The sequence below is a fragment of the Etheostoma cragini genome, chromosome 9 (genome assembly GCF_013103735.1).
Source record: "Etheostoma cragini isolate CJK2018 chromosome 9, CSU_Ecrag_1.0, whole genome shotgun sequence".
Lineage (NCBI taxonomy): Eukaryota > Metazoa > Chordata > Actinopteri > Perciformes > Percidae > Etheostoma > Etheostoma cragini.
In genome coordinates this window covers 27,681,733-27,704,644 of record NC_048415.1, presented here as the reverse complement: position 1 = coordinate 27,704,644, position 22,912 = coordinate 27,681,733, and the positions used below count along the sequence as shown (strand labels likewise).

Below are 22,912 nucleotides of genomic sequence, written 5' to 3'. Positions count from 1 at the left end.
GGGTATTTGGATGAGGAAGGAGTGAAGGAGGGAGAGGCAACGCAGACAGAGGGAAGGGAAAGGATGGAGGAGGGGAGGCATGGTTTCTGTCCCAGCTAACCCACTTACTTATGCACCGTGTGACCGAAGATAGAGATTTTTGTTGTTGTTGTTAAATGAGTATTTCTTTCATTTCTTCTGTTGTATCAGAGGTGCAAAGTAACTAATTACAATCACGCACGTCACTGTGATTGAGTAGTTTTTGTGTATTTTTACTTTTGACGTAGTTTTTAAAATCTGTAGTTTTACTTTTACTAAAGTATGTTTGGTTTGAAGTATTGTTCTTTGCTTAGTTTAAAAAAAAGATGGTTTTGGCATTGAAACGGGGTTGGGGGAGGCTTGGGTGGGGGTTGACCTCCCACAATTTGACTGGTTAAAAGAACTATATGTTGAGTTGCAGTTGTTGCTTGTGTTGGTGTTTGTGATCTACAGGAAACAAAGTAAAGGACAATAAGAATATCAATTTAAGCTCAGTAACCAAACTGGTTTCTGTGAGGATTCAAATTGCTATCAGACCAATTGCTGCCAGTTCTGGTTCTTCTTGATACTGTACATTTTAACACACACACACACACACACACACATCAAGGGGCCAGTGTTTTAATGTGAACCTCCATCTGCAAGGTCCTTACTTGGTTACACGTTGCAACACACACCAACTGCGCCTTGTTTTCATGACAATTGCATCCGTGGGGGGAGTGCATGAGCGTGTGTCTGTGTGTGTATGTGTGTGTGTGTGGGCAAGGGTGTACTTTGGTCTGAGAAGGGCCAAAGATTGGAGTCAAACCCGGGCCCGCCGCGTCGAGGATCACACCTCTTTTCTGATATTCTAAATACATTTATAGGGACTATACTGATACACAAAAAAATCTGAAGTTGATGCTAATGACAAATTATGCCTGAAAGAATAGTACTAAACAATATATAAGAAAAGGTGTCTTACTTTCTATATTGAATATAATAGGGGCCAATCCCCAAGAAACTAAAATAATATTAAACTAATATTAAAATGAAGGGGTCACAAGCAGGATTTAAAAAGGTGTCCCCCCTGTTACCAGTGGAAATTACGCCCTAGTGTGTGTGTGTGTGTGTGTGTGTGTGTGTGTATGTGTGTGTGTGTGTGTGTGTGTGTGTGTAGGTTGATTCAATAAAAGCCTCCTGACTATGTGGAGTTTTTTTTTTCTCAAACTCCGGTTACAAAAACAGTGTGGTTCTCTGCCAGCCAGAGTTCCTCCAATCAGCTCATTCCATTTCTGTGTAAACAGATGAAATCAAATATTTTGGAACTCCGATTTGCATGTGTCGTATATCTCTAACAGATCTGGTATTTGGGCAGCTGATTTCTGTTTGGACAGCCAGATCGGATTTTCACAGACTTTGCAGAGAAAAGCAAGAAAAAGAGTCTCCAGCCATGCTAGCCGGTCTTTGAGGCTGTACTCATCCCAAATGCTCACGCTGATGATTGATGAGTATCTTCTTGGTGTGTATGTTCTGGAGTATATGGATCTGTGTGTTACTGAATGTTAACTGTAGTTTGATCAACCCCTTCTCATTCCAAACTTGTAAAATACAGATGTTTGGACAGTGGCTGTCAGCGTCTAAAGGGACAAAAAATGTGCCCTTTGGCGTGTTTGTGCAACGTACTGGGGAGAGCAGCAACTACACGGGGTTTAGCGAGTCGTGTGTAAAGCAGATATCCCTCCACGAAGGGAGGTTAGACGGGGTGGTGGGAATTTAAACCCACCCACGACCTTTTCCTTAACACAACGGAGTCAAAAGGGACGGCAATAGACCCACGTTTAGTTTTAGGTTAAGTGAGAAAGTGACGGTTAGGTTTAGAAAACGTGACACATTGGACACAAACCCCGGTCTCATTGTGAAAGTCCTGGGTTATTAGAACCATCCAGAACCCCAACCACTTTCCATATGTGGATTTTCAGCCTTTCATACTACTTGTTGCTGTTCTTACTGCTAGGTCAGCTTCAAACCCCGTGTAGCTGCTGCTCTCCCTGGGGTGTTCTAACACACTGAAAGGTGCTTTTGGACGCTGACAGCCTCACTTTCCACCTCTGGTAATTACATAATATAAACTCATCCTCAGCCTGGTAGATCCCCATACATTCCCTCATACTACTCCCGAGGACATGACCTCAGGGTCCGCAATACACCGCCCTGATCGTAAAACTATGGCTGCAACTAACTTTTGGCTTCATTCCAAAGTTCTGGTTCTTTTCTAAATCATATAATAGCACCATGTTGTGTTTGGCAATGATATTCAGTACAGGAAACATGACAATTCACAACATTTTATATATTTTATTTTTATTCTGAGACTATTGGAGAGTTTATCAATGTACGACCATTCTTACGCTCTGATTGGTGGGATGGGAACGTTTCGTGAAGCCCACGTGAAGCCTGTCGTAAGAGGATTTCTGAAGTTTGTTAGTCTGGTTCATAAAATAGGGCAAAAATGAGCACTTTAATTGTAATGAATGATTAATTGAAATGAGTAATTGAAATTCAAGTATGTCTAAAAAGTATACATAAACATGAACACAACACATAATTAGCAGAGATAAATCGGTCTATTGGTAAAAAACAACATTGATGATAGGTTTACTGGCCTATAGGTAGTGCAGCCACTGTGGGAGATACCCACAGATACAGAGAAGCTTAAGCATTCACTTTGCCTTTCACATGTATGCTTGACACAAAATTTAAAGAACATGATATTTGTAGGATATAGGCCACAGTACACGTTAATGTTGGCCCAGTTCATTATGCATTATAAAGAAGACACTCAGGTAACTCTTCCTTTAATATTTCAATATCTTTATCTTTAGTTTTCTATACTGTTTGACTTTGCCTTACATTTGCACTATTTAGAATGTAGTACTGTATTGAACATATCACGTATCGTTCATAATTGTGTATATTACTCATCTTTCTTCATCTTATTTGTACATTTAGCTCATGTTTTATTTATTTCAATTTGATATATTACTTATGTTTTTTATCATATGTTCTTATCTTCTTGTTTTATGTGTCTTTACTACAGCGTGGGTCAGAGAGAAATGTATTTTTAATAGCTCTGTATGTCAGGCACATGTTGTAGAATTGACAATAAAGTTGACTTGACATCTACATTTTATACCATATCAGGCTATTTTAATAGCTTAGTATTCTACAAACTAAAAGGTATGCATGCATACATGTTACTCTAGGTCCAATTAATTATGCAACGTTTTTACCATGTATGTAGTAGGGGTCCCTGCTTGTCTGTCTTTCTTTGAACATGGTAAAGACCCCTTTATTAATCATTTCAGCCCTGCATTATCTATACAGAGTAGTTTCTAGTCAAATTAAACTAGTCCTTAGTTTGCTTGGAAGCAATGGAAGCCAAGTTTTCAAATTTGAAAATAATGGAGCAAGAAACTGTAGCAGTGCTGATGAGGCTGAAAGTGAAAGCACATTGGTCAGAGGAAAAGAACCAGAACTATTGTGAGGGCAAACCAAGATTTATCCTCCAATTCTCTCTGACCCACATTCCCAGTTAAAAGCCAATAGGCTTTTCATTTCCTCCTCTCCATTACCATAGGGTAAACACAAACCTAGCAAGGAATTTCCTGTTATTCCATACGGAGGCAGTTAGCATTTGCTAACATAGCAGATTGCTTGGGTTTCAGCTGCTATGTCCAGAAATGGCCGCTGTGTTTGCACAGCATTCATTTCAGACTACACAGCTGTAGCCTTGGAAAGTATAATCCGCTGCACATTGTGGCTGTCTGGGAGGGATGGAGCTGTTACTGCAGCTTGTGTGTAAACTCTTCGCAAGGCGCTGTCTGCTTCAGAGAACATGATGTCTACAGATTGTCTCAGCACACGTCAAATTAAGAGGACAAGTGCATATTTAAAGGGTCTTTCTGGTTTGGTTATATTAAAAAGTGGGTGTTGTTCTACAATCACTTCTACCGGCTATGATAACACTGTACTTATCAGAGTAATTGCTGAGATGAGGAACACAGTAATATTGCCATAACTAACCTAGATTTTCCACTGGGCTATGCTGCGTTCAAAACAGGGCTTTGTTCTGTCCTCCGTCCTGTGTCCTCTGTCCTCCGCCACGTGCCATACCACACCGGGAGCGTCTCAGAAGTGGGGTGTCTTGCCTGCTCAACTCGCAGATTATATTGTCTACAGAACTATCACGTATTTATTAAACTAGTATGTACCTTCCACTCCAGACACTCCTGCAGTTAAAGTCTATGCCTTCTCTTTTGAAATAAATATATCTGTATCTTAAAATGGGTCTGTTTAAGCTAAATAAATTAAAGTACTATATTCTGGGCAGTATTGCAAATTCTTTAAAAAAGCAATTAGACCATCATGTAGATAAAATGTACGGAAAACACAACAGTTAAATGAATAAAAACAAGCACAAGGAACCTCAAGACAGGGAGAAGATCAGGTAATGAAGTACTATCCACATGAATAGTAATGCATATTCCCAAAGATATTTTCATTTAAATAAGCACATGCTTAGCTCCTATAGGGCCCCTGGAGTTCTGGGGCCTGGTAGTGGCCAGCTTTGTGATTGGTCAAAGCTGAACCAGTCAGGAAATAGTGATGGATAGTCCATGTGTTATGTGTTTTCTTCTCAGAATAATAAGTTTTACTTAAAAAAAAAAAAAAGTCCGAATTCTGAGTGTGGAAAAACCGAATGCTGACTTCAAACTATTAACTCAAATGAAATGTTCACACGTGGCACTAATCCTCCTCCGTGTGTTTTTAACCTGTCTGATTATCTGCTCGTTTCTCGACCTGTCAGACCTCCTGTCTGTGATGTCACCACATTCCCAGATCTCAACTAGTATGGTGTAGAGTATAACGTAAATGTTACAAACAGAAATTATTATTAATATTATCCTTTAAATGTGCTACGTACAGCAGTTTTAGTAGAGTTATTGCCAGGGTTGTGGTTGAGATCAAGTCAAGACCCAGAAAGAAAAGCTGTGCAGGAAAGAAGGAAGGAATGAAGATGGGAGACCTGTTGGCTTTCCAGAAATGGGAAACTGGTCCAGAGCAGAACGTCTTGGTCGCTGCATCTCAAATTGCCTCCTCGAGTTCTCCACTTGCCTCCCTTCCTCGCGTCTTAGTCCCTCCCACCAAGGAGGCACGGGAGAGACAGGAGGGAATCACTGGAGGAGAGAGGAAAACAAGCAAATGTGTTTTAGAGTGATGGGAAGTCCTTTCTTCTGAGGGGTCACGTGAATTCGTCAGCTGTTTGGGCGGAGTCTCCAACTCCTTCAGCTGCACGGCTTCTGGGAAGGATGCTCTCATTTATCTTTATCTAAAGCTCCTCAATGATCCGTCCTCGATGCTCGCTCCTGGGGGCAGAAATAAGAGCTTTGAGACGGCCTTCACCGACGAGGGACAACTTCCTGTTCAGCTGAGGACCGAGGAGTCGAGGACCTATCAAATAAGGGCCATGAGATGCAGCTATGTTAAGACTCACTCTGCTGACCGGCTTTTACTTCATGTTCCACAAGCTCGCTCTGAACTTGTAAAAACTGCTTTTAGTTTTAGTGCACCTGACTCTTGGACCAAATTACAGCACTTCCCTTAAAATCAACTCATTGTTGCCTCTTGGGCAATTTAGAAATCTGGTGTAAACTTGCAAATGTCTACTTGTACCTACTTTCCAGAATTGTGTTTTCTTTTGCGTCCTTCATATAGTAATTCGTTTATCAAGTCTTTTTCCAATTCTGAATGTTTTATTGTCTTTCTGTATTTCGTATTTGTAATTTCTGTGTTGTTGTTGTTCTGTATTTCTTTGTATTCTGACTCGATGACGTTTTAAATAACTGCTCACTGTTACTAGCCAAGGTAAAAATAACCCTGTTGACGTCATCGTGACAGTCTGGTCTTGAAAACTACAAGCTTGTGAAAAGTTGTGTTTTGGACTTTGAACCACACATATAGTATTTCTGCACCTGCTGCTCTAATTTTGATTCGTTCATAAATATCTAATTTTGGAGACTCTTAACTCAACTCTATGAAAGTGTAATATATCATTACGGAAGTCAGGGTTTAAGGTTTTGAGGTTTAGGTGCAGCACCCAAGGCATTTTTGGCAGAACCTAAGCTGAATGAATGTAACTAAAAGACTGAACTGAAACTTTCTCAGATCTAATGACTGTAATTGGACCCCTTTAGCAAGTTTGGTCTTTAAGCTTTTTGAGTGTTATTTATTTATGATCTGCTATAGCTTTTCTAATGTTTTAGACACATATATGCTAGTATTAAAAATGCCCCAAAATGATGTGAAAAAGAAACAAAAACTTCCACAAATGGACAGCAATTGATCACAGAGACCCAAAACAACCCAAAAGAACACAAAGAGACACAAAATGTATGGGGAAATTGGCCTTTTTTCTTTTAAAGGTCCTATGGCATGAAAATGACACTTTTTGAGTTTTTTTTAACATTAATATGAGTTTCCTCAGCCTGTCTATGGCCCCCCAGCGGCTAGAAATGGTGATAGGTGTAAACCGAGTCCTGGGTATCCTGCTCTGCCTTTGAGAAAATGAAAGCTCAGATGGGACAATCTAGAACCTGCCCCTTATGAGGTCATAAGGGGCAAGGTTACCTTCCCTTTCTCGTCTTTGCCCGCCCAGAGAATTTGGCCCACCCATGAGAGAGACATCATGGCTTTCAAATAAGCAAAATGGCAGTTGCAGTTGGGCAAGGCAACCCCCCCCCCACCCCTCCTTTAAAGCTACACACTCAGAAATGTCACATACTGAGGAAAGCTCATTGTGGGATTGTCTCTAGTAGCTGTATTTTAGCACCAAGGCTGAATTTTGCGAAAGAGACTTCAGATACAGTATTAGAGGACCACTAAGGTCTATAAAAAAGAGACTTCAGATACAGTAATAGGGGACCACTAAAGTCTACATAAAAGAGACTTCAGAGACAGTATTAGGGAACCACTAAGGTCTATATAAAAGAGACTTCAGATACAGTATTAGGGACCACTAAGGTCTATATAAAAGAGACTTCAGATACCGTATTAGAGGACCACTAAGGTCTTTATAAAAGCATCCAAAGAGCACAACGTCATGGGACTTTTAATGAAAAACGTAACATTTTCTGGAGGAAGGATGCCTAAACCCTCACCGCATACGCATAGTCTTTCAAAAAGCTAGGGAAAACACTGTAAGTACTCAAGAGTTCCTCTACTCGTCCAAGACTTTAACTTGTCACCTGTAACAAATCGAGCACCACTCCATTCTCATTCAACTGAAATATTTATTGTAGTAAACAGTACAGACCATGTGGAGAGGATCACTGTTCTCTCCTTCGGCGATTAGTGTAACTGTAAGCAATCCTCCATATGGGTCCTTCTCAAGTTTACTTTTTCTTCTTTACTTTTTATAGGACAAATATGACAGACATATTACTATACAGACTGTATACACATTGTATGCATCTTAATAAAGACAGCTCAGAGTATTTTGCCTACGTGGGAGGAAGGGCAGTTGAAGGCAGAAAAAGAAAAATCCAAGAAGCTTTAAGGAAGAAAAGAAGAAAGTGAAAGTAGAATGAACAGTCCAGAATCAGGTTGGGCTTCTTACTATCAAGCATTAGTATGTCATTAAGACAAAGGCTTTTATACCAAAATGAAACATCCACCATTGTGAGAGAAATAAAATGCATATGAAAACTGAGAAATATTTTGTTGTTGTTCATCATTCATCCTTTTAACATAATGTTTAAAATGTTTTAACTGCTAACATTGCTGATTAAATTAAAACATATTGAGTAATGAACGTTACCATTTGCTTTCCCCAAATTAAATAAAAAAAATAAAAAAGCATTTTGAAATGAAAGGTGTGTAGATTCTGACTTCCTACAAAAAGTCGGGACAGAGGAGTGGTTGGTTGGTGGATGCTGGTGCATAAATAATTATATTAAAAACATACACTACATATCAACAAAACATCCGACTGGTTTCACAGGATACACATAACAACAATAAAAAATAAACAATATCTATTGCACAATGGAGGTATCAGATGACAGTTTAAATGACGATGGAATTCACCATTCTAAGCAGTACACTGCAGACGGGCTGAGGTCAGAGGGAGGTTGACAGAAACTCATGAAGAACAGATGAAGGGTCAAAGGTCACAGTCAGCTGGGTATCAAGTACCAAGTTGCAGTGGTACCGACTGAAACGTGTCTTATGCAACGAGTTTGGGAAACTGGGCAAAGTACCATAGGTTTGCATCAAATATCTGGTCCGATTTGTAATATTGTAACGCTTGATCACATAGAACCCAATTTCATTTCACTAATTTTATAGTCTATATCCACGACGTTCCACTTCTGGGATTGTTCAGGAGCCGCAGCAAATTCCGCCGGATGTCTTTCATTTCGGCCGAATGTCCATCACCTTCCTCTTTCTTTTGTGATGGCGCTCTGGTTAACTGCTCCTCAGATCTCTGCAGGGTAAATCTAGACAGCTAGCTAGACTGTCTGTAGTTTCTGAGTTTTCTGTTGCACGACTAAAACAACTTTCGAACGTACGCGTTCCACCAAAAGAAGTTTGAGGCTATTTTGCAGAGGCACGGTTGCCTTGATTGGTTTAAAGAAATGCCAATAAACCAGAGCTCTGTACCGAGACTCATGTATCGTATCGCCACTAGAATCAAAAAGGTCCAAATGACCTCCAGCACTCTCTTAGTTGCATGATGTGCACAGCATTTCAGCACAAATTCTTGACCACTGAAAACAGTCAAATACGATTTCACCTGAGCTTTCAAACATGAGATGTGGTTTAAAGCTCCAGAAAAGCCAGTTAGTGCACCTTGAGCTTTTTTGGTGTCAATGTTTTCTAATATTCAAGTATTTTAGTTGCTTTAGAGCTACTCTGGGCAGCATTTAGCAGTTCACATGACAACATTTTCTATGAAGGCCTCTCTGCTTCCTGGGTGTTGCCACTTGTACTGTGTGAAAATGTCACAACTGTGACCACAAAATGTCACAGCTGTAACTCTTGAGCCCATCTCCTATAATGACACAGTAGTTAACAGAAGAGTTACCCAGAGCAGAAGGTAGCAATGCATCCTGTGGTACTCAGATCTTTTCTATATGAGTTCTGTCCACACGTTTCACAAAAGGTTTGCTTTCAAAATGCCGCTGAGCCATCTGGTTGTGTCTAAAAGACCACAGACACAGAGACAACATTTTGAGTACTTTTCTTTGCTGCACTATTTGTCTTTTTGCTTTTGAACCATGCAGGGTGCATGTCACACTGTGTTGAACAAGTTGGTGGCGCATTAAAAACTTAAAATTGCTTTGTTAGGCATGAGATGCCATGTAAAACCAAGGGTTGACAGTTGGCAACAAGCTGACTTGTTAGCTGGCAGCACGCTACGTAATGTCACAACACATTTTCTATGTTACAGTGCTCAGCTGTCTAAGGATATAACTGAGCTTTTTTCATTGTATTTTAAATGAACCACATATTTGTGATCTTTATCTTCCAAAGGAAGGATAGGTGAGCTGGACATGGAGAGACAAAATCCACGTTTACATCACAGGGGGCGGCTCTGCTCTGCTCCACTCCACTCCACTCACTTTCCTGGTACCAGTTACTATTTCTTTACATTTTCCACTGCAGCTCGTATGTCCTCAGTACTCTCTCAGTGTATGATGGATTCTCATCTTATCATTATAGTGTCGCCGCGAGCAACTGACGTTAACGTAGCATCGTCTTAGCTCCCTTGGAAAATCGGCCGAGGTAGACCTAAAAAAAGTACCAGGTATCAGGCACTATCCACAACTTAAACTAATGGGAAAAAACAACAAAAAAGTTGAGCCAAACCATAGTTGGAAATGCCGCATAACATGTTGATTTGGTCTTGGAACCCTAGTTCCCAGTTATACTTTTGGTGGTACTTAACATAAGCTAAACTACATCATTAGGAAAGCAGTGTTGGCATTCCTCATCAAGACTAATGGCTAATAGCTGACAACAAGCTAGTTATTAGCTGATAGCTAACAGTGCCCTTTGGTTCCAATGAGTCCTGAAAACAGGTGAAATGACGTTCCTCCTATAGTAACATTTTCGCCACAGTGTGCCGGGAGCAAGGCAAATGCTCAAAATGCCAATGTGAGTTGTATGGCTCAGAAGTAAATTGAAGCTTATAGGCATGTACAGCTCAGAGAATCTCAGTGTGTACCAGGGACACTGATGCCCTACAAGTACACAGTTTGTAACATCTACAGTAAAGTAAATATGCATGATATGTAAACAAGAGAAGAATGGCAGAGAGAGGCAGTTCACACTTCTATCTGGCAGAATCAGTTGCTGCACATTGACATTATCAATAATATCAATTAATTATTAACAATGTGCTTGTCCAATTATTGGATTACAAATAATTTAGTTTGTCTTGGAGTTTAATCCCAAAATACGGCTTTTTAGAATTTTACAGAGACCTAGCCTGAGGACCATGACATGATGGAATCGAAACCATTCCGTTAATTAGGCATTCATAAGATTTGTTAGGGGGAAAATGTGGAAAATATAAAACTCCACTAATATTAGGTGATCTATTTAGCAACATTTAAGGCTAAATACAACAAAATGGGCAGAGGACAGAGGTGATGTCCGTTGAAGTCAATACAGTGTAAAATCAATCAGCATTCTGCGTCATGAAATCCACCCGACGCTGCGGTGGCAAATAACCGGAGATCAGACTTGTTGTTGTGTTTTGAGCTCTGGTTTGAGTCGGTGTGAGAGTCCCGTACAGGAAACAGGAAACATCCCTGCCTCTATTGCTGCCACAAGAGCGTCTTAAAACACTATGAGGGTAAAAAAGAAAACACAAGCACTGACTTGCTGAATGTTTCCTGCAACAACAAAGCATGCACTATGTCTCGCTCATCTTCCTTCTTTCTCTCTGTCCTGTGAAATAAAGCTGCCTTCAAGTGCGGTCGGAAACGACAAAATCAATAAATGATCTGACGGAAAACAGTAATTAGGAAATATGATATAAGTGATATATGAAATCACTGGATTGTTTTTTTTAGGTGTAAAAGGGCCGTAAATCCGGAATCTGGTCAGCAGCAGTACGCTCAAAGTCAGTACGATAGTAGCAACATAAAAAAAATGACTACTAACGCACTTCTGTAGAGCAAACTCCTTAGAGCCGTCTCTGATTTTACAAATTATGTTTTCGTTTCCATCTTAGAAGCCGGTAAAGGAGTTTGTATTTTCAAAATTCTTCCTTTCCTCCTAGCAAATTTAATAAGCGCCAGACTTATTGAAAAGTTTGCATTCCATCAGACCCCTAACCCTAACCAGCACCGTACAATGTACGACTGTCCTGAGATCAAAGTGGTTAGTGGTTACAACTGTCTCAATTATGAACACTGAGGCTATGTTAACACTTGGTGTCTTTTTGGACAAGATTGGCGTCTTTTTGGAGAGATGCCTTTGTAGTAAAAAAAAAAGAAAAAAGAAATAAAAGCTGGCAGTGTTTTTGTTCCAAAAAACAGCTGAGAGTGTTGTTTGCTGCTATAACAACAGCTACTGCTACAGTATCCTAGAGTGCTATGTAGAGCGGTGCTAATGTTAGATAAAACAAAGCAAGTTCCCTGTACAGGGAGCACCCGTTCATATAATACAACTAGCTGTGCTCTGACATAATTTTTTGTTGTTAGGGAAACGATGGGTCTGGCTACTCCACTTGTTAGTCGTCAACTGTCAAAAAATGATTTGATGTGGGGTGTTTTTCACCTCCAAAAAGACGCTCCGAGCTGCAGAAAAAAGTCTGTTTTTTTAAAACACAGTTTACTCCACAGGATTATGATGTAAAACAGATGCTGGCAGCTTCAAAAAAGACGCTGAGTGAGAACATTGCCTTAAGATGTCAACAAGCTATGGTAAGACAAGTGTCTTCACAACACTTCTTTCTTTCACTCCTTACAAAGTTATGGTAATGAAAGTGAGAAACTCCATATGTAATCCCTTATAGTAACATAAAGGCGCACATATGTATTCTGAGCAGAATCCCACTGCAGGACATGCATGTGACAAAACACTGACTGAAGCATATGATTGGTCATGGACACACAGCAAATACAGACTCGCATATATAGAAACACAACATGGTATTTGAAACTACAACAGAGGGGCTCTGAGTCAAACAGAAAGCCTTCAGAAAATAAGTTCTGCTTTGAAGTCCGCATAAAATCAAACCCCAGAGTCAACTTCAGTCTGTCTCACTCAAACATCAGCCACCACTTCAAGTAAAAGGGACAACTCTTAGAGAAACAAGGTGAGGGGTTAAGTCCACATTGAAACTAAGACGCATCAGAAATAGCACTTTTTTAAAAACTATTTCCAATTCCCAAACTGACACCTGTTTGCAGCCAGTTCCAAACCTTTTCCAAACACTTATAAACACACAAAGTAACTATGTTCTTTTAAAACAGAAACGTTGTCAAGACATTAAAAATAATAACCAGCTTGTAAACTAATAACCTACTGTGTTAAAATCCTCATTCTTTAAAAAGAAAAGACAAGGTCAAATATTGAAAAATGAATTCCCTCATCTTGCCTTTTCATTGGTTGAATGCGGTGTGACATCACAGCTTCCGGATCAGAGTACAGCTGTCGAGAGGAGGCATAGTTAGCTATGGGTATCTATGTACACAGGAGAGAGGGAGAGAGAGTACTGCAGGGTATCACAGTACAATCTCACACTCGGGGACAAAGAAAATATATCTGTACAATTTGTTGCTGTCACTTAAAGGATATGTTGACATGTGAGACTTATTTTCACTGTCAGGTATTCGTCACATTAGAGGGAAACAGTGTAACGGATCTTTATCAGTTTTTTTGTTCAACGCAGTAGAAGAGGAGTTGTTTTTTCTTCCCTCGCATAATGTGACAAGAGTGAAACATATTTGACATATGTTGGTTAAAAGTTGTCTTTTTTCACAGAGGAGGAGCCAGAGAAGGGGACTGCCACTCTTTCAAACCTGAAAGAGAGAAGTACATGCGCTAAACTCAGGGCCAGATTAACCCGCTAGTACTCAGGGCAAAAAGCAGGCCCCACTTTAAGACAAAGTTTCTACTTCCATGGTAGACCCTTGCATGGTATCAAATTAAAAGGAAAACCGATATTTGGAGAATTATGCTTTAACTCAACCAGAGTTGGCTGAGAATATCAATTTCATTCTTAGTAGTTTACATCCTTTTGCCTCCAGCAGAAGTAAAAGCACTAATATTGAACTTTTCACTTCTTAACCAAGACTTGGTTAGTGACAGAACTTCCTGAGAAAAAAATAAACCGAGAAAAGAAAAATTGTAAATTGAAAATTCTCAATCCTTAGGACAATCAAATCCAGTAATCGATATATGCTTCTCTATAAACTCAATACTTATGTAACACCTCATTCTGTATTTTCTTACTTGCAAAACAACTCAACACTAAACACTTACAGACACAATTATACCTTATGCCAGTGATATATCCATGTCACCCCTATAGATCAGGAAAAAAATACCTTTTAAGAAATACCTTGGCAGTTTGAATTGTAGTGTTATTGTTCTTCACAGCTGCTTGTTGTTACTGATAGCAACAGTTTAGTTGGCATTTCATTCCGCCACATTGTGAGTGAAGCTGAAGAACAAAAACAACACGTTGAAATTCAAACTGTTGAGGTGTTCTGTTGGCTAGTCTGCAGAGCCCAGTGAATGGATCCATCACGTCACTGAGCAGCCACTATAGTGCATATACACAGTGCATCTGTTTGTTTCCATCAGGCCCTTCTTGCCTCTTCCTCCTCTTCGCCTTTTTCATCCTTCAGTCCGCTGTCTCTTCACATCAACAGGAGACTTATGCAGTAATAAGCTCTCGGCTTCCCTCAGCTTTATTTTCCTGTTTTTTGAAATGCAAGGTTAGCGGAGAGACTTGCCTGGAAGATCTTTCGGTTCCACTTGTTGAGTCATTGCGCGTGAGGGAATGTAATTAGCGGATATGCAGGACTTGTGTGTGTGTGTGTGTGTGTTTTGTGTGTATGAGTTTGTATGAACACTTGACAATAAGTCTAGTGATGTGCCTTCTGTCTATATATTAGGTGTCAATCATGTTTTGTCTGCATGTTAGCCGGTCAACGCGACAGGGGGTTCCAGGTCATGCATTGGACATCTCGGCCTTACTGAGGGCGATGGCGAGCTCCAAGTCTTCCTGCTCCTGCTGCCTGAGCCTCTTCAGTCGCTCGCGCTCTGCCCGCTCACTCTCTCGCTTCGCCCACTCCAACTGCTGAGCCTCATTCCCAAACTACAGACAGAGAAAGAGAGACAGAGCGCTAAAGGGATGCCTTTTTACAATTTTTAAAGATATTTCCATGGTTGAATTATTTTTTATGTAAAAATGCATCCCCCTTTTAAAGTGATAAATGCTACTTCACCAATTGACCGCCAGGTCTAACTTGATTAATTAGGCCACCGTACAAGTTATTGTAGATCCAGTTTAATATGCATTTTAACACTGTTTCAGCAGGTTTTAACAAGTAAATGTTAAGGGGTCCCTGCTCCTTCTCTCTTTCAGCTAAGGGGTCCTTGGCCTAAAAAATGTTGGGGACTGCTGCTCTAACGTATTGTCTGGGGTTTCCTGTGTTTTACCGGAAGTTAAAGCAACTAGAGGGGTTAAAGATTTTATGACGCCATTGACACGTGACCCTCTAGATCCCTGATTCAAATCACAGATTTCTCTGGGTTTGAACATTGTCGTACACAATTTGGATAATGTTAGTACCCAACTAAAAAATAAATAACATAGGTGCAATCCTTTCTTTTTTTTTACCAAAACAGATGATTTAACATATCTGAAATGCACTTCCTTATGGCCATTAATTGACATCCTTTTATGTGAATTTCATTGTATTCAGTCTCTTACCTTGGCTTTGTCAGGTCCTGTCAGAGAGGTGGATTACAGAAGAGAGATATTATGAACCAGAAATCCATGAAACAGGAGAGTTTACACCACAGAACACAGACTGCGTGAGGGGATACCTGCAGTTTCTGTTTAGGCCTCTTTGAAACAATCTACACCACTTGTGCTTAGCTACTTGCTTTTTTAATTTGTTTTTTTAATGAGCTTCAATCATGAAATTTTACAATGCTAACAAGCTACGGAATTAAAAGTAGACACTTGCCAATAACAGTTGGGACAATGGACTGTGGCAAAACAGAACTGTCAGTGAATCCCTCCACGCAGCGACAAACAGCACTTGGAGCTAAAGGAAAGAGCAGCTAATGCAACGTGACATGCAGAGAGTGAGTGACAAAAGATGAGTCTGAGTGATGATATCACCAGACTGCAGGTGGGAATCTCTAAGCACTTCAAGATTGGCTGCGCCGATGTATGCATTTAGGGAGAAGCACTGAAAGTGTGCATGTAGCAGCATCCTTAGAGTAAATCCACACGCACTTCGGCATGTTCTGAATCACTACTTCACAAATTAATAACAAATATGGTTGCTCATGCTCAGCCATCACCATCCTAAAGAAGTAGCTTAGCTTAGAATGTAAATATGATGCACATGTTTATGTCCGTTACGGTTCATTATCCAATTGGTTCAGTCCACAGACTGCATGAAACCGTCTCTTCTTTTTTTGTTCTGCTGTCTTAGCCAGGACTACCTAGTAAAAAAATAAAGGTAAAATAAAAAATTAAAATAATGTAATGCCCTTGTGTCAGCCTTGTCTTTTGTGTAATCTCTTGTTCCAATATACTTTGATTATATGCAAGTGTCGTCAGACACCGCCTACTAAGAGCCTGGGTCTGACCGAGGTTTCTGCCTAAAAGGAAGTTTTTCCTCGCCACTGTCGCACTGTTGCTTGCTCTGGAGGAGACTACTAGAACTGTTGGGTCCTTGTAAATTCTGGAGTGTGGTCTATCTGTATAGTGTCTTGAGATAACTCTTGTTATGAATTGATACTATAAATAAAATTGAATTGAATTGAATTGAAGTGTGTAACTTTGGTTTGAGAAATGGGTTTGACACAAAACAGGGGGTTTGGGGGGCTCACCCAGTGAGAGCATTCGCCCCATTTAGGCTGAGTCCTGCAGTGGCCCAAATCCAACCTACGGCCCTTTGCTGCGTGCCATCCCCCATCTCTCCCCTTTCCTGTCTATTAAGTGTTAATATCTAATAAAGGGAAAAGTCCCCAAAAAATAATCTTTAAAAAAAACAGGGGGTTTTGGGGTCCTCCAAAAAAATTTCATTCCCCATATAAATCCCATTTCCTGCATTTCTAAATCATTTATAGAGACTATGGTGACACAAAACCCAGGAAATAATTAAGTTTATCCTATTGATAAATTATGCCAAATGGAATAGCACTATACTATGTATAAGAAAAAGTTGTTGTACTTTCTTCTTTGCTTAAAATAGGAGGCAATCACAGAGACTTATAAAAATAAAATGATATCAAACAAATTTGTAAGTGGGGGGGACACACACAGGATTTTGAAAAGTGGGGGACATGTCCCCAGGTTGAGAATATAGTTGTGAAAGGATGCTTGAGAGTGGTAAGAAGATGCAAAACTACATTAACATATTAGTATATAACCTGCATAAAAAAACAGACAGCTACGGAAGAGGATTAGGGACACAGGTAAAAATAATAATTTGAGTTCTAAGTTCAAAGTCAGAATTCTGACTTAAAACTCAAAAGAAAAATACATTTTCATTTAACATGTGGCCCTAATCCTATTCTGTAGACAGTAAAATTAAAGCATTAAACAACTACCAACAACAAATGATGAACATAGTAGCACACACACACCAAGACCATGCAGGGCAGACAGACTCCAGAGCTGAGAGTTGAGTTGTGATATTGCTGTGTCTCATAAATTTTGATAAATTTGGCCTTAAACTAGGAAAAACACAAATTTGCATTCTTTTTTTCAGTAATACAATATTATGAATTGACATTTGTTACCTGTGAGTTTACTGGTGGTGTTTGCGATCATCTTGTATGGGAGTGTGTGTGTGCTGAGGGCTATACTGCAAAGAAGGCTTTTACCGCTACGCGTGTGTTGCTACCAAGCTCTATTTTAACATACTAACAATTTAAATGTGAAATAGACACCTGAATAAAAGCTTTTTAACTTTTTGAAAGAAGAGTGCCTGGGATATTTCTTCTCTTTTGAACTTTTGTGTTCCCTTCCAAAAAGAACCTTCATTATTTGTTTGAATTGTTTGTTTTCCCATTCTCAGAAAATATTCACAATTTTGATAAATATTGATAATGATAACAATCGTGAGTTGCTAATTTGATAAATGTCATCTGATAATAGCTCTTCACACAACTGTTATTAATAAGCATTCTCCTTATCTCAGTTCTGCCCACATTGTTATCTGATCTCAACCTGCACAAAGAGAAAGTGAAACTGAAGTACTTGACAACAAACTATCCTTTTTCACTAATCCAGATAAGCCATCAATACAAATCATGTTTTAATAGCAACTGTAAATGAGGTCACTGTACTCAGTAACCAGATTCAAGCCCCCAAAACATGTTAGGACCATGTTCTAAGGCATACAGTGGCAAGTGAGATGATAACTCTGCTACATCCTTTGAGCACTTTCAGAACTCATCAGTCTTTGTAGCATGGTAAAGTCGCTATAACTTAAATCTAGTGACTGACAGCTATGTGGCCTGCTCTAGACACTGGCAACAGTATCACCCATCTCAACTTACAGAACTTAAGTCTGCCAAACCCGCGGTAGAGTCTTTAGAGGCTTTACTTGATGCTGAGGATGGGGCGAAAGGGTCTTTGCCGCTAAACGGGTCTCCCGGGCCTTTTTTACTCTGAAACGGGTCAATGGCTTCACCGCCAAATGGCTGGAAGGGGTCACATGGTTTGGAAGGATCAGCTGTGCCAGCCATGGTCACTGGTGTACTCTTACCTAGAGAGATAAAAGACAGAGGTAACCATCATCACAGGGACAAGGGTTTTCATATCAGAGGCAAGTTTCTATATTCTATTCCACCATGCCAACAAATGCTTGCTAACTAAAACAGGCATGGCTGTGCAGTTTACGTGACTTTCCATTATCCAGTAATTACCGGTTGAATAAAATGATGAGGTCTAATTGTCTGTTAAAATATGCTGCGGTGATTTTCACATCTTTTGTTCTATTAAAACATTAAACAATCATGTTTTATAAATAAAGTAAAAAAAACAGGAACGTTTTATAGGCTACTGTAGTTCAATTTGCAGCAGGCAGCATTACTGTTTAAATACTGTCGTTTTTTGTTTTAATATCTGGCTTGCAATAGTTAATTATCTTAATTAAAATTGGCACTTCATTATTTTATGAGTTTGTTTTCGTGGAGTGTAGTTTGTATTTTTTCTGCGCACACACACAAACACACAAGGTGGATGCAGGAAAAACCGCAGATGTACAGGATGACCTAAATTGAGAACAACTACATTATTGAAGGTGCAATGATAAGTTAAAGTCCAATAAGTACTTTATTAAACTGTGTGATTGTGTGTCCCAGGCCGCATCCCCTACTACAGCACATGACGACAGTGCAATGTCCACGAGTAGGCTCATAGAGACACAGCAATTCCTGTTTTTCACCTTTATAAGGCAAAAGTAGTGGCAGTGGCGGGTGGATTTTTAAATCCAACCCAGCCAAACACAGCCATGATCTACACAAGCACATTGACGGCCTTCTGCCCGGTTAAACCACTGCCACAATCCAGTTTTGGAAAACTATTCCATATAATATTAATATTATGGAAAATAATATATAATATTATTATATATCCATATAATATTGCCCCTCCTGCTATTATTAAATTATAACCAAAAGGATTACTTAACATACATTTGATAGCTGCATTCCTCTCAAGGAATTCCAATTGTAATTTTAAAGTCTTTACTGGCGTAAAATACAGTCACCAACTGTCTTTGATACAGTGAAATCACATAGATCACTCTTAGACCAACAGCTGGTATTGTGAGCAAACAAAACTCGAGAAATGAACCCCCTTTGCAAACCACTTTGCTGGAAAGCTTCAATGCTTCATGAGGCTTCATCTTGTCATCACTACATTTTAGCAAGGCTAGGTGGATGAACTAGACAGGGTGGAGGCTGAGGCGGAGGATGAGGGATAAAATCAAATCCATGTTGGATTAACTGCTTGATACAGAGAGAAGGATGAAGGACAAAATCAAAGACCGGAAGTTTTTCCTCATCCGAGGATTTTTTTTTTTTTTTAATCTTTTTTTAAAAATCCATGTAACCTCCTTGGCTGCGTAGTTTCCAGCAAAACAGAGCAAAAGCAGAAATTGCAGAAAAATCCATGCGATTATCTTCTTTACAAATTAATTACATTTCAGACTGACTGGCCGACATGTGATGTGAATTCTTCTTAGAAAATAATTATAGTTATAGAAATGTCTCTAGAAGTATTATTCAACTTTTATTTTTGTTAAAGGACAAGAAAATCACAATACTCAATACTATCAAATCGCAATACAAATCAAATCGGCAACCATGTAATGTGAAAGAATTGAATCAGAACAAAAGCATATCGTCCCAGCCATAGTTATTTGCTGATTTGTGATAGATTAAGTTGACTTGACTTAGTTAAGCTTTGTTGTTTTTGTTCTGCTGTATGTCTATTTGTGTGTATTTACATTAATAAGAACACACAATCAAGGTGTGACTCGGATAGCACATTTCTGCTTTGTGGTGATAAACACATGCTAAGAGAAGCATAAAAAACAGAAATAAACACATATCACAGGTTTCAGGTCTCAAGTATCTCAGGAGGAGGATGTAAAACATGTATTGATAGCTCAGAGATACCATGACTCATCACTGCAGCATGTATGAGTTATTCTCACCTTAGTGAACTATGTTGATAACACAGGATCTGATTTGATCCATTTTGGATTAAAAACACATAAACACTACGGTTTCTAGTTCTCACAGCTCTGCCCACGCTCTGCTTCACATCCGGTGTCACAACAGGGACAGCTACCAGCTTTTGAAAGCCGCACTCAAGTTTCACCTCCACTCGGGCACAGCAAAGAAATTTCATATCTAGTGCCCACCCAAAATATTTTAAAGTGATGCAGTGCTACATCCTCTGCTAGTATATGGGGGGGAAAAAACAGTCAGAGGACCAAAACCATAAGTGATACCCCATAACCCACGGACACATTCTCAACGGTTTCCTGGTAAGACGCTTGGTTTGGGTTTCTGCCCACATTACCAATTGTTGGTTCACCAATTTACCAGCTAGACAATTCAACTGATGTTCATGTTCATAGACCACACACATTCACGATTAACATCTCTTACAATGCATTTCAGATATGCCATCGCTGACAAAATAGTTCTGCATTTAACTGAAAATAACCAAAAATTGTATTATACAATAAAAAATGTAAAGACTTGGTAATGCTGTAGAACCACTGGTGGGTCCACACATGAACAAAATTAGCAACAGTAATCCTAGTAATGGAAGTTTCTGTTATTGACAGGGAGCTGAAGCTGGGCCTGGCAGAGAATCGTGGGAACATGAAAGAGTACACCATGTTGCTAGTATAGGTGTCAAACCACAAGACCAGTCAAACCGTTGTCAGACAACGTTCACATACGTATTTAGCTGCATTACCAAGATAACTTGGCTGATTAGGGTGAGCAGTTCATTTCACACTCCACGCTGAACAAAACTGAATGCCTGGCAATCAGTTTTTTCCTCTTTCAGTAAACTGCACACATACACACAAACACACTCACACTTGAGAAACCACAATCATGAGCTCCACCCTGTTTTAAATTATCCACATTACTGGCATCTTATTTTAATGACTGTCACAGGATTGTACATACAGTATTTAATCAACTACAACAATACACAATTTTGCCCTCAATTATGCGAGTTTCCTTTTAGCACTGTCACTGCAGCCGTGACCCATTCACATGTGCAGTAGCTGATTTGAGAAAGTGACGCAGCATGCATATGTATGTGCAAGTAAGATAGAAACATAAAGAACATAATGTAATATTGTAATATGAAGAAGATTGTTTTATTGTTTAAAATGCTGGCATTCACCCACTGCACAAAGCCTGCAGCACGACCTTGTCTGAACTACTCACCCTTGTAAACACACACACACACACCCACACACACACACACACACACTCACACTCACACACACACACACACACACACAAAAGGAAGAGAGAGGAAGCAAGTTAGGGTGTGTCTGCAAACAACAGGCCGAGCAAACCACACATCATTGCTCTTACAACATCACCATCACATTTGTCTACACACAAACATCAGAGCAGAAGCTTCTGAGCAATTATAACTTCAAATCAAGAGAAAAACCTTCAAAGTATTAGTATGAATTTTATCCATTAGTGCGGAGTGAACAGTGGAGATACACCTGCTGGAGTCTGATTGTTTTTGTTGAACAAATGAAAAGACTGGTATCGAAGTTGTAACAACCTGTTCTCTAGTTCCATTCTATAACCACTGAGTCAGCAAGCATGAGGGATAGTGTAGTTGCAGCGACTGCAAGTGGGGCCAAGTGTGGCCAGTTTTGGCTGAAACACAGAAAAGAGAGTTTTTGGTGATCAGGGTCCACACTACGGACGCTTTTACACATATAGTTTGGTGCGATTTAGAGGTGAAGTTGCAAGATTGTTCCATTCTTGGCTCAGTTTGCGTTCACACTGTACTTTATCAAACATAACACACACTGTAAACAAATGACATTCGGTCAAAACTTGCTGACACTTCTAGTCGGTCTATATATAATTAATAATGGAGCAACAACAAATTAATAACGTCTTGGGTTGTCGGATTTTGCTTTAGTGTTTCTTATATTTTAGAAGTAGACAAACAATATGAGCAGCTGACATTTTGCGAGTGAAGGAGAGGGCGGCTCAGAGTAGAAAGAGATGATGATGTGTTGTCACAGATGACGAGCAATGCATGGTCATAATTATGAATCTGAAGGTGTTCAATCTTTAAATCATGCATGCTTTAAGTCTGTAAATTGTGTGCAATGTTGAAATTGCAGGTTAGTAAATGCATTGTTCCTTGGTTCACTTCCTTTATTTGAGTTGTATTGCATTCTTACCTAAAGTGAACCGAACTGTAGAGCGCTTGGAAGTGAACTGAAACCCCTGTTTTCAAGTGGTCAGAGAATGGTTGTGTAGCCCACAGCTGAGTTCAAATGAATTTTCACACCACCCCAAACGAACGGGACTATCCGACCAAACGCTCAACGGGGGAAAAAGAAACCTATGAGCACCAAGTCTCATAGCAACGTTGTTGTCCTTTCTGGTCAAGAAATCGATTCATAAAGACATTTTGGAAATGACCACAAATTGAAGCATTGATTCCAACATTTTCCTTACATCTTTCAATTATCAATTATCATTAATTTCCTTGTCATCAATGTGGCCCGGCAGTTGGGCAGTTGGAGCCATACAAAAACACTTTTTTTTGTCTGACCAATTCAAAATTAAATATCTAATCTCCTACTCTCTCCACGTACTTCCACGACAAATTTTCTGGGTCTATTTTTATCTTCTATGCTACGTGGTTGCCTAACCACCATCCAGCAAGTTTTTTTCATACTACAAACGAACCAAACCATTGTTTTGATTGGTCCAGACCAAGACCGACTCTTATGATCGGACTAAAATGTGGTCTTTTGAGCAGAGATGGCAAAAGTACTCACTTTCCGTACTTAAGTAGAAGTACAGATACTTGGGTTAAAAAATACTCCGGTAAAAG

At 39.6% G+C, this 22,912-nt stretch overlaps 1 protein-coding gene and 1 long non-coding RNA gene across 10 annotated transcripts in view; both read right to left on the bottom strand.

Annotated features, from left to right (window-relative positions):
* Positions 1 to 7,329: 7,329 nt before the first annotated feature.
* Positions 7,330 to 8,708, bottom strand: LOC117950571. Its single transcript, XR_004657940.1, has 2 exons — positions 8,270 to 8,708; positions 7,330 to 8,238 (listed from the first exon to the last, which is right to left on the bottom strand). It is a non-coding gene; the product is annotated as an uncharacterized LOC117950571 (long non-coding RNA).
* Positions 8,709 to 14,137: 5,429 nt separating this feature from the next.
* The window catches only part of eps15l1a (epidermal growth factor receptor pathway substrate 15-like 1a), a 57,864-nt gene continuing 49,089 nt past the window's right edge, over positions 14,138 to 22,912 (bottom strand). For all 9 annotated transcript variants that reach the window (XM_034881694.1, XM_034881700.1, XM_034881696.1 and 6 more), the window contains 3 exons: positions 17,880 to 18,041; positions 15,020 to 15,036; positions 14,138 to 14,401 (listed from right to left, as the gene is read on the bottom strand). In XM_034881694.1, coding sequence (XP_034737585.1) covers positions 14,255 to 14,401; positions 15,020 to 15,036; positions 17,880 to 18,041 — 326 coding nt within the window. In that variant the 3' untranslated portion in view covers positions 14,138 to 14,254. The remainder of the gene's footprint in view (positions 14,402 to 15,019; positions 15,037 to 17,879; positions 18,042 to 22,912) is intronic.